The sequence below is a fragment of the Myotis daubentonii genome, chromosome 18 (assembly GCF_963259705.1).
Source record: "Myotis daubentonii chromosome 18, mMyoDau2.1, whole genome shotgun sequence".
NCBI lineage: Eukaryota > Metazoa > Chordata > Mammalia > Chiroptera > Vespertilionidae > Myotis > Myotis daubentonii.
Genome location: NC_081857.1, coordinates 14,560,207 through 14,571,887, shown reverse-complemented (window position 1 = coordinate 14,571,887; position 11,681 = coordinate 14,560,207). Strand labels below are relative to the sequence as shown.

The following is an 11,681-nucleotide window of genomic DNA, read 5'->3' as shown; positions in this document are numbered from 1 at the left end:
TGGCACTTAGTTAAGGGGTTTTATTCCCTCCCTAACTTCAGGGGAAAATCCCTACCTGGGGAAACAACCTTTCTCAGAGAGGCGACCTTGGTTAAAACACATAGTGCCAAGAAGGTGAGCAAACATATTAAGAACAGTATGCCATATATGCCAGGTCCCTTGAAACAGCAAGGATGGACCGGCTCCCGGCAGGACTGTCCCATCTGCCTGGGTGAGCTGAGAGTGTTGCTTTTTGTCTGTCCCCAGAAGAGGCTACATTCAATGAAGTATTATCAGTTAATTATGTGTTCAGCACCTCAAATAATCTATTTGATAGCTTTTATTTGTTGTTGTCTTTTGGTAGGCGGCTTAAAGGTAAACCTGACCATCTCTGCCTTAGAGCCACCATAATTTCCTGGGTATTCCAAACCATCAGAGACTTCCATATTCTAGCCTGAGAGTTTGCACATATCCTCTGCATGTTCAACAGGCCTCTACATTTGGTGTTCAAAAATATATTCTCTTGCCCAGCCAGCCTGGCTCAGTGGTTGAGCTTTGATCAATGAACCAAGAGGTCACGGTTCAATTCCTGCCCAGGTTGAGGGCTCGATCCCAGTAGGGAGCATGCAGGAGGACGCCGATCAATGGTTTTTCTCTCTCCCTCTCCCTTCCTCTCTCTAAAATCAAATATATATATATTCTCTTTATGATAACAGCACCCTGCACGAAGTCATGTGTAAACTTGAAATCGTTACTATGAGTATCTACTCTTTTTGCATTGATTTTTCTATTTCTGGCGGTTGGATCTAAGGCAAATAATTTTGCTTCCGTTTCCAATTACACTAATTCCTGCTTTATAGGTTTGTGTTGAGGAATAAACGAGACCATACATGTCAAGTGCTGGGCACAGTCCCGAATCACAGTCAGCACTCACAAGTGCCTCCTTCAGGGCGGGACTGTACTTTTCACCTCTGTACTCAGCTCTCCTAAGTCTTGGGCTGATCCCGCCCAGGCTCCGGGTCCTGGAACCTGAGAGAGGGCTCACAGTGCAAAGGTCAGGCAGCAGGCAGCAGTTAGTTGAGGCAGGGTGCAAAGAAGTCTGGGGCGAGGTCTCTGGACTTCGGTTACTTTGGCGACTTCGGCCCGAGGGCCAAGAGTATCGGAGACCCGCCCGACGCCACTTTCTATCCCCCGCCCTCCCTTTGATTTAGCTCCACCTCTTCCTCCCTATGGGGTAGAAAGCAGACGCCGATACTGACGCCGACGCGGTTGCCTATGGATACGCCTTCCCAAGATGCCTAGGGTGTTGTGTTCCTCTTAGCCAATCAAAGAGGCGAAGCCGCCTCGCTGTGGGCCAATAGACTGCGAGGTCAGGGCCCGGGACGGTTAAACTGAGCAGCGGGCTGTGGCGGCCGGCAGTGTGACTTGGAGACGCTTTGGAGTCGGTGGCTCCAGCTCCGGGCTGCGGCGCGATCTGCAGGAGTCCCGGGCGGGCCCTGCCATGCCGACCCGGGCGGAGGACTACGAGGTGCTGCACACCATTGGCACCGGCTCCTACGGCCGCTGCCAGAAGATCCGGAGGAAGAGCGACGGCAAGGTGAGCGCGGGCCCCTTCCGAGTCCGGTCCCTGCAGCGGTCTCGCCAGCTGGTGGCGATCTGTGTTTGTACTGGGTCTCGCAATGGATAGGTTCCCGTCTATTTCCCTTTCTCTTCCATTTCCTTCCTGTTTTTTTTTTTTTTCTTTTTCTTTTCTGCTTCGACCTGCTAAGGGCCTTTCACTGGTAACTCCTGAACTATCTTTATTTTATTGTTGAAATTTAAAATTATTGATTGCTTGAGTGGGTGATTTGAGAGAGAGAGAAAAAGAGAAACATTGGTTTGTTTCACTTATTTATGCATTTATTGGTTGCTTCTTGTATGTGCCCTGACCGGTGATCAAACCTCAACCTTGAACCTTGGTGTCTGGGAGGACGCTCCAACCAACCCAGCAACCCAGCTACCCCGCGGGGCTCCTGGGCAGTTTAGAGAAGAGTAGAATTCTGGGCCACGGGAAGAACCTGGAGCTTTCTGCCCGGCAGTCTGAGCTCATTTAAGATACCCTTTAATCGGATTATTGGTTTCATAGTTCTCCTGTGTGTGTAGGGAGACTTTATTCAGAAAGGAACAATGGAGAGGAAGCTGCCTGGCTGCGGATGCAGGGAGGTCCTCAGGTCTTTCCCCCTGCAAAAGCTTGCCTGGTTGGAATGGTCAGGGACTTGGACTGTCTCTGCCCCACCTTTCTGACCAAAGCACCATTGCCAGCCTCCCACAAAGGAACTGAGGGGAGGGGGTTGGAGGAAGCCTCATGTGCCTCCTCTCCCTCTCTCCCCTTGCATTCTTTTCTGCTTAAAAATTAGAGGATGGTTATGGAGTTAAATTCAGGGGTCCTTAAGTTCATTGAACAAAATCAGAATAATGACTGTATGATCTATTTAATAGAAAAGTAGTGAGTGATGGATGACTGGCCCTAAACTTTAGTGCCTAAAGGAATGTCCCAGACAAAGGGTTGGTGGTCATGGAGCTCTCAATCTTCATTTTTGAGTTCATTCATACCTTGGGGATTCTTATTTCAGATATTAGTTTGGAAAGAACTTGACTATGGCTCCATGACAGAAGCTGAGAAACAAATGCTTGTTTCTGAAGTGAATTTGCTTCGTGAGCTGAAGCATCCAAACATCGTCCGTTACTATGATCGCATTATTGACCGAACCAACACAACACTGTACATTGTAATGGAATATTGCGAAGGAGGGGACCTGGCCAGTATAATCACAAAGGGAACCAAGGAAAGGTAAGTGATTCTCTTCAATGTAAGGTGAAAGTGGGCCCAGTTTCACTTTGGATAAGCATTCTGTTTTAGGATCAGGGACGAAGTACTTAGTGATGTGGAAGAGTGTTCTAGTATTTGGTGGGTCTACAGAACTTTAGGAAATCCCTTGTGAATCAACACCCATATTTCATATCAAAATATGATATTTATTTCCCTATTTGTACACTAGATAATTCATCATTCCCTCTTTGTAATGGTTTTATTCAGAAGTTATATGCTGTGTAACTGCTTTGATTTCAGACAGTACTTGGAGGAAGAGTTTGTTCTTCGAGTGATGGCTCAGTTGACTCTGGCCCTAAAGGAATGTCACAGACGAAGTGATGGTGGTCATACGGTGCTCCATCGGGATCTGAAACCAGCTAACGTTTTCCTGGATGGCAAGCAAAACGTTAAGCTTGGAGACTTTGGGCTAGCTAGAATATTAAACCACGATACCAGTTTTGCAAAAACATTTGTTGGCACTCCTTATTACATGTCTCCCGTAAGTATTTCAGAATTTAGATACTTTTTAAACCTCTTAATGTTAAGCATTCAAATGCAGGGAAAGTGAGTCGTTTTGATTGTATGTTTAGTAATATCCAAGAACCAAAAATTAACACTGTTTCATTTTTAATTTATATATTTTCCAAGTGGACCACCAGACCATTAAACTCAGCTATATCAGCAATTCAAGTCAGGCTTTTATTAAAGGACTACCATATACTAAATTACAAAAGATGAAACAGGTTTTGTCTCTGGCCTCAAGAGCTATGTTTCCCAAAGTGCTGTAGGTCCTGTACACCAGCTTGGCCTCCGTTGGTGTGCTTTTTCAAATGCAGAATCCTGGACCAAGCCCCAGTCCAGTGAGTTCGGATCTCGGGACAGGTCCTTGCTCTGTTTTTCTCCTACTTTTCAATTTGGACTCTGCATTTTAACAGATTCTCTGGATGATTCTTGTGCCTGGAGATTCGGGGCTCAGAGCCTCACTCACTTCAGATAACATGTTTTTACAGTGTTAACTGTTGGTATTTGTTCTTTTTTTGTTGACTTTTCCTACAAGGGAGCTGCTGAGTCTACCTACTTATCTATTTCCTTGATTGCTGGATAATATTTTGTTTCCAAAATTTCTCACCATTCTAAGGAGCACTGCTATGCATATGAATTATTGTTTCTTCCTTGTTGGTCATTTCCTTGGCAGATAGCTCTCAAAATGAAATTGCTGGGTTGGGTCAAAGGCTATGAACCGTTTATGGCTCTCTAGATTTTGCCTGATGGCTCTTGAAGAGCTTAAACCAAACAGTGATAGCACCAGGGGGTTGTATCTGGAATCTGAGCATACAAAGGTGCAGAGGGGTTAATTGTTTTAGCAGTCATAAACATTTCCGGGCTTTCCTAAATCTCTTTTAGTTATGTTAACCAGTCTGACTATAGTATAAAACTTTGTATTAGTGATTTTGTTTTTCACTAATATTAGACATGGCCAGAACAGTGTCATTTTCTCACTGGATCAAATTCCAAATAGAAAGCCTTTAACATAAAGGAAAATTATACAGAAGTGGTTCTTGGAAAATTTGAAACCTACGTGATTCTTTTGTTCCTTTTCCCTCCTGCCCTTGTAATTAGATCTATTCAGCCTTCTCTGAGGCATTGCCAGGAAATGGTATCAGACTCAACCTGTTGGACTTAAAGCACTAGGGAGCCTCCTGAAGAGTTTGGTACTTGCCTCTGTGCCCTCTGTTGCTCCTGAGAGTGTGAGAAAGACAGTTAAAATAGGAAATGAGGATGTTAGTGTGGTTTATACAGTAGACTAAGGAAAAATATAAATGAATAATTCACTTAGCCATTTATGTCTACATCCATTTAAATGTGGGCCAGATGTATGCATTGGTTATTCTGAAATTTTCTCTGGTTCTTTCAAAATAGTTTCTAGATTATTAATGTCACCAGGGTAGAGGTCTCATACTCACCTTTGAATAGTCAGTGCCTCACCTCTAGTAACAATAAACATCTGAAGGAAAAAGAATTGAATGAATTATATATGACAAAGTATATTAGGGTAAGATCATTGTCTTTTTCCATTGTAAATTTGAAGACAAAGTATACATTTTAAAACAAAATAAAGTTTTAATTCCTCATACTTTCTTACGTTTTCCCCCCTTAAGGAGCAGATGAGTCGCATGTCCTACAACGAGAAATCGGATATCTGGTCACTGGGCTGTTTGATGTATGAGTTGTGTGCATTAATGTAAGTATATTGAAGACAGATTTCTAGTCTGAGGTTTATACTCAGGGGTTTGTCACCTTTCACTGGGTTCGGTTGTTTGACCATCCATTTGTATTCAAATGTGAAAGAATCATACCGTGGGTTAAAATTAAAGTAGGTGGACAGGGAAAAAAATTATTTAGAAATTAATAATATAACCCCTGAGGCTGGATGTTGACTTGTTCAAACTCCTAACCTGGTTAGATGTTTCCTTGTTAGACTGATGCTCAGCTCAAGGGGAGAGCAGATAGGTCAGGCCCATGGAAGAGATCAACAAAGATCTGGGGGTAGCTCTGGTGATTTAGAGACGAAGAAAGAGCTCCAGTTCTTTCTCTTCTAAGCTTTCTGTAGAGCAGTGATTCTCAACCAGGGAGAGTGAAGCAGTTTTGCTCCCCAGGGGAAATTTGGCATTGTCTGAAGACATTTTTGGTTGTGACAAACAAGGATAGCTACTGGCATCTAGTGGATGGAGGCCAGTGATAGTTCAAATAAATACTATGATGTTCAGGACACCCCACAACAAAGAGCTATGTGACCCCAAATATCAGTAGCACCAAAGTTGGGAAACTTAACTATGGAAGAAAATCCCAGAAGCAGAAACATAAATAAAAACTGGAGCTTAAACTGTGCAAAAGATTTGCTTCCTAATATATTTTTATTTTTACATTATTATTTTTTTTTTCTTCCAGGCCTCCATTTACAGCTTTCAACCAGAAAGAATTAGCTGGGAAGATCCGAGAAGGCAAATTCAGGCGAATTCCATATCGTTACTCTGATGAGTTGAATGACATCATTACAAGGATGTTAAATTTAAAGGTAAAGATTATAAGATTATTTTGTCTGTTTCTATCTTTCAATTAAGTTTTGGGGTATGTGTTCTCTCCCGTAGAGCAATGAGACTGAAGAAACATTAAATGTATTTCCTTAGCTAAATCTACTCTGTTAACACAAGTGAAAACTTACATAAATTTGTCAAATTGCACATCCTTGCTGGCCTACCCTCTGTGCTTTCTCTGTCTTTTCCCACTCACTCCATGCTAACAGATGGTCGATAGTAAGAAAAGATTGCATGAAGCATCCAGATCCTTAGTTCCCCGTGTCCTTGCCTACCTCAATGTGGCAGATGGTATAGAAGGGGCCACAATAAGACTTAATTACTCTGCCTCTAGCTCCAACTGAGAGATAGGGGTGTGTGTGTGTGTGTGTGTGTGTGTGTGTGTGTGTGTGTGTGTGTGTGTGTATGTGTATGTGTATGGGTTGCGGGGATGATTGGGGCAGTGAGAGGGTAGGGGTGGCTAAAAAGAGTGGAGGGGAAATAACTCTAAGAGATTATGTGGAAAAAATCTGGCCATGGGATGGCGAGAGAAATGTCCAAGAGATCAGGCTGATGTAAAGTTAAATGCTGTGGGATTACAAAGAAGGATTCAGATGAAGTAATGGGGTTTAAGGGCTGAGAGGGAGGATCCTGCTTCCTGTCGTTTAGAGATGCCCTAACACAGACCCTGGCCATGCTGCTGAGCACCTGCACAGGGATGAAGCCTTTAGGTTAAAGGGGGATCAAAGGGAAGTAAAAATCTGCATTACTGTTTGGACCCAGAACCTCATTTATTAAAGCCACAAGTGAACTTATTTTTCCAGATAGTTAAGGCCCGTCCAGAAACGAGTTTTTCTTTTGCCTTGGAAATATGTACCCTTTTAATGTAGCCGTTCTTTTGGGATGCGTATTCTGTTACAAAATGTGACTGCAACACTGAATATTTTTTCCCCAGGATTACCATCGACCTTCTGTTGAAGAAATTCTGGAGAGCCCTTTGATAGCAGACTTGGTTGCAGAAGAGCAGAGGAGAAATCCTGAGAGAAGGGGGCGACGACCTGGAGAACCAGAAAAGTTGCAGGATTCTAACCCTGTATTAAGTGAGCTGAAACTGAAGGAAATACAGTTGCAGGAGCGAGAGCGAGCCCTCAAAGCCAGAGAGGAAAGACTGGAGCGTAAGTCTGCATGATGGGGGCGAAACAAAGGAGAGCTATTGGAGGGTGATCGTGATGAGTGTGAGACTCTCTTTAAATGAGTAGATTAGAACATTCCTGCCCTGGCCTGATAGCTCAATTGGTTGGAGCGTCATCCCAATATGCCAAGGTGGCAGGTTCAATCCCTGGTTAGGGCACATGCCTGGGATGCAGGCTCGATCCCCAATGTGGGGAGTGCAGAAGGCGGCCGATCAATGATTCTCTCACATCATTGATGTTTCCATTTCTCTCTCCCTCTCCTTTCCTCAATGAAATGAATAAAAAAATATTAAAAAACTATTTTTTAAAAAAGGAGAACCTTCTTACAAATACTTGAGAAACCAAACTGTGCTTTGTAAAATACGTAGGTCACGCTTTCTGGCATCTTCCTGTTGAGCTGCCTCTTTCTCTGCTATTGTTGGGCTTAACTTTATATTTTGCTATAGAGTTTGTATACTTTAATGTGTACATTACATTTTGCTGTTACTTTTTTCTTTCTGTTTCATAACATATACATACACTACAGTTTTTCCATTGCAAAGGTAGATCTTAGGATTTGCTAACTTCTACAATAACCATTACTCCTGTGGCTGAGCCAACACAGTCCAGGTCTAAAATCCTACAGTGTGTAGGACTAAATATGCTCTGGCAATTCAATAATGTGGGTACAAGATATTCTAGGTTTATAAATTCTAGGTTTATAAATACTCAGGGCTATTCACTGATTAGGTACTAGTTAGTTGTTGTGTTTTTTTAAAAAAATATATATTTTTATTGATTTCAGAGAAAAAGGGAGAAGGAGAAAGAGATAGAAACATCAATGATGAGAGAGAATCATTGGTCGGCTGCCTCCTGCACGCCCCCAGTGGGGATCGAGCCCGCAACCCAGGCAGAGGCCCTTACACTGGAATCGAACCTGGGCCCTTCAGCCCCCAGGCCGACGCTCTGTCCACTGAGCCAGACTGGTTAGGGCAAGTGCTAGTTAGTTTTTGATGGTGAAGGTCAGTCTACTCCAGTAAAGCGACAGGTGCTACAGGCTAGCATGGTCAGGGTGGCTTGGGAACCCAGCGAGAAACCTTTCTCAGAGCATTACTAAGCGCTGCTCAGCAAGCCGGTCTCAGTGATTAGGGAAAATGGAAGATTAGCACGTGTAGACTGTTTTATACCCAAAGCCACTTGCTAATCTTTTTCTCATTCCATGCCTTTCTGAAGAGAAGGAACGTGAGCTTTGTGTTCGTGAGAGGCTGGCGGAGGACAAGCTGGCGAGAGCGGAAAGTCTGATGAGGAACCACAGCCTGCTGAAGGGGCAGAGGCTCCTGTCTCTGGCCAGCGGACCAGGTAGGAGAACCAGCGCAGTAGACAGAGGCTGCTGGGCGTGAGGAAATGGGCACTGGTTTGCTTTCGAGGGGCTTTGGAAGGCCTTCTCATTTTGTAATGTTTCTATTGATTTCAAAGAGGAAGGGAGAGAGAGATAGAAACATCAATGATGCAGCTGCCTCCTGCATGCCCCACACTGGAGATCGAGCCCACAACCTAGACATGTGCCCTGACCGGGAATCGAACAGTGACCTCCTGGTTCACAGGTCCATGCTCAACCACTGAGCCACACCTGCTGGGCTTAACACTTTTTTCTTTCTTATAAAATTATTCCATTAGTGAGATTTACAAGTTACATAGGTATTTGTATAGGAATTTGTGGGAATAAAGGTGGATATGTTTGAAACAATGGAGTTAAGGCTAAAAACACCCAAGTGTGCTTTGAAGCAGAAACAGTGTTGGCGATAGGCAGTCGGGGCACAGTTGGAGGGCAGTGTTCCTTGCAGCCCACTCCTACTCTCGGCCTGGCCTTTCCGTTTCTTTGGCCTGGAGTTCGTTCCTCAGATAACCCGGTGGCTTCTTATTTCCTCACTTTCAACATGTCTCTGCTCAAAAGTCACCTCATTATGCGGCTCTCATCACTGTGGCCACCGCCAGCACCCCTGTTCTCTTTCTCAGTGTTATTTTCCCCCTCAAATAGTCCTCATTTGTACTTGTTTATTGGGTTCTGGTCTCTCTCCTCCTATGAGAATAGGGCCTTTGTTTGTCCACAATGGCTCATACAATGAACTCATAAAATTTGAATGTATTTCCTTTAAATGAATGTAAAGGAAAAAACAAAAAGGTTTTGGAATTCAAGCCCTCAAGTCTCCAACCTCCGGATAGTCTGTCAGTAGCGAATAGTGCTACCATTTCAAGTAAATTTTTTTTCATGTAAAAAGCCCAGTTAACCTTTTTTGCTATACCTTTACTTGATTTACCTTTTCCACCCTGAATTTGCTTGGTTTCTTTTTGAAGCAAGATTTCAGTCAATTAATCAGTTTTGAAGGAAGTGTTCTTGAATATTTAACCCAAACTATAAGTGTCCATAAAAAGCGTTTCTGCTTCCATACTTTTCTGGAAGCCCTATGTTCTAGGTAGAATGGCACTTGTTTTCAAGAATGGAGTAGATGATACTGATTTTCAGTAGTTTTATATTGTGGCCCATCATCCCCAATGCATTTGACTTCAAGAGAAAAGGTGATTGTTAAGGGAATAAAACCTATGTTCCTTGATATTTGGCAGGTTCCAGGATTCTTTTTTCAGTGCTGTGGCTTAAAAGACTGATTGATTTCTTACCACCCTCAAGCTCCCAAACTCCTGGAGATACTAAGATAGGTTCCAGATTTCAAATGAACTGAAAGAGGGTGTATTTTTGCTAAGTGTGACAAACCTGTTCAAATAACTCGAAACCCTTTTTCTTCCTAAAGAACTTTTAGCTCTTCCATCCTCAATACTTAAGAAGAAAGTTCATTTCAGTGGAGAGAGTAAGGAGAATGTCCTGAGGAGTGAGAACTCTGAGAGCCAGCTCTCCTCCAAAGCCAAGTGCAAAGACCTGAAGAAGAGGCTCCATGCTGCCCAGCTGCGTGCGCAAGCCCTGGCGGACATTGAGCAAACGTACCAGCTGAAAAGCAGACAGATCCTGGGCATGCGCTAGCCGGCAGGGCCCGGTGCTGTGTGCGGGATCTGACATGGCCAGCCCCTGAAGGACTGATTGATGTTCACCTGCTGCAGCTTGATAAACTTGGTTCCGTGAGCCGTGCCTTTTTGTACAGTAAGAGTGATGTTTTGGAATTGCCTTTGCTGTCCTTCAGCAATAATTGTACAAAACGTCCACACCTTTCATTTTTTTTCTTTTTTAAAAGAACACTTTATAGAAAGAATGATACTTTCTTGGTTGGGGTTTTAATCAATCCCATGTGTGATTACTACTGGAACATTACATTCTAAATGTTGGAGGAAAAACATATTTATCCACTTACTGAGAGGTTTTACACGACTGAGTGGTGCGCTTACAGTTGTCATGTCTAGATTTACAACTTCAAGTCTGAGGTTTTAAATATTCTAGAGCTTAGAAAGCCGAATTGGATCCAAACTGGTCACTGATACTATGACATCTTGCTTATAGATATCGCTTATTGATATCCCATTGCTCTTAGTGCAAAATCTGTCACCTTTTGTGAAAATCCATCACTGTGATGTCGATATTCTTTTTTTTCCTTTTTGCTCTACCTAACTGTATATAAGCCAGCCGTCATGGGCGTATCTGTTTCTCACTAAGTAAACGAATTCTTTAGTTTTCCTGTATTTGTGTCTCTTGTATTTGTTGGGTTTATGATTCACAGGCACTGATGCTCACAGGGGCTGCAGTGGCACTTCACCTCATTAATCCATCTGCACCAGTGGCTCTTAACTGGGGACTATTTTGCCCCCCAGGGGACATTTGCAATGTCTGGAGACATTTTAAATGATAATGATTGCGGGTGGGAGGGTACTATTGAATGGAGTAGGTAGAGGCCGGGGATGCTGCCAAACATCCTACAATGCACACGGCAGCCCCCCACAGCACAGCGTCAACAGTGCCACTCTTGAGAAGATTGATCTTGTGGAGAGCTGCTACAGAGTTTGGACAGGTTCAAGCCTGGGACTAATGAGAAGGCACGGTCCTCTCGTGGCAAAGCCACGTGCAACTCTCAGCACAATTATAGCCAAAGGCTGTGGTTGTAAGCCTGACCTTATGGTCCGAACCTGTGGTCCCACGTGACTGAGTGGTATGGGCTGCGGGAGGTTCAACAAGTAAACAAAGCTTGATCAGGTGCATGTAATTGAGTAGATTTGAAACCTGCGAGAATGTGGTAACCACGCTCTTTGCCTCGTGGAATCTGGCCATAAAACAATTGGGCAGCTGCTGTGAGCCAGGCACTGTTTAACATGATGAACATATAGCAATAAAGAAACACTGATTTAACATGCTGAAGATAGAGCAATAAAGAAACACTGACATCCCTGCCCTCATGGAGATTCCATTCCAATAAGGCCGGATAGAAAACGAGCCACACATGGAGATTGGTAGTGCTAAGGAGCAGGATGAAGCAGGAAAGGGGACAGGGAATGGGGGTTTGCCATTTTGGAACAGGTGGTGATTAGGGGTGCAACAGGAAACCGAGGAGGCAGAGGTTTGGAAACTGAATTTTTAATTTGATTGTGCTTCCTTCTCCCCGCTCCAAA

The 11,681-nt window shown here is 43.6% G+C and overlaps 1 protein-coding gene across 2 annotated transcripts; it reads left to right on the top strand.

The window, feature by feature from the left end:
* Positions 1-1,180: 1,180 nt before the first annotated feature.
* NEK2 (NIMA related kinase 2) lies at positions 1,181-10,853 on the top strand. 2 transcript variants are annotated; one of them, XM_059673282.1, is made up of 8 exons: positions 1,181-1,576; positions 2,592-2,809; positions 3,089-3,329; positions 4,990-5,072; positions 5,780-5,906; positions 6,860-7,079; positions 8,310-8,435; positions 9,884-10,853. In XM_059673282.1, exons 1-8 carry the CDS (start codon positions 1,481-1,483, stop codon positions 10,108-10,110), a joined length of 1,338 nt encoding a protein of 445 aa, XP_059529265.1. In that variant the 5' UTR covers positions 1,181-1,480; the 3' UTR covers positions 10,111-10,853. The 2 variants fall into 2 exon arrangements, with proteins under 2 accessions (XP_059529265.1, XP_059529266.1); XM_059673283.1 differs by lacking the exon at positions 8,310-8,435 and having other exon boundaries at positions 1,182-1,576; positions 9,884-10,851.
* The last annotated feature ends 828 nt before the right edge of the window (positions 10,854-11,681 follow it).

Bases quoted from the DNA above. Each gene is read 5' to 3' on its own strand.
- NEK2 (XM_059673282.1), top strand. From the start codon at position 1,481: ATGCCGACCCGGGCGGAGGACTACGAGGTGCTGCACACCATTGGCACC. The intron at 1,577-2,591 runs GTGAGCGCGGGC...TTCTTATTTCAG, and splicing joins GGAGGAAGAGCGACGGCAAG to ATATTAGTTTGGAAAGAACT. The intron at 8,436-9,883 runs GTAGGAGAACCA...TTCTTCCTAAAG, and splicing joins GTCTCTGGCCAGCGGACCAG to AACTTTTAGCTCTTCCATCC.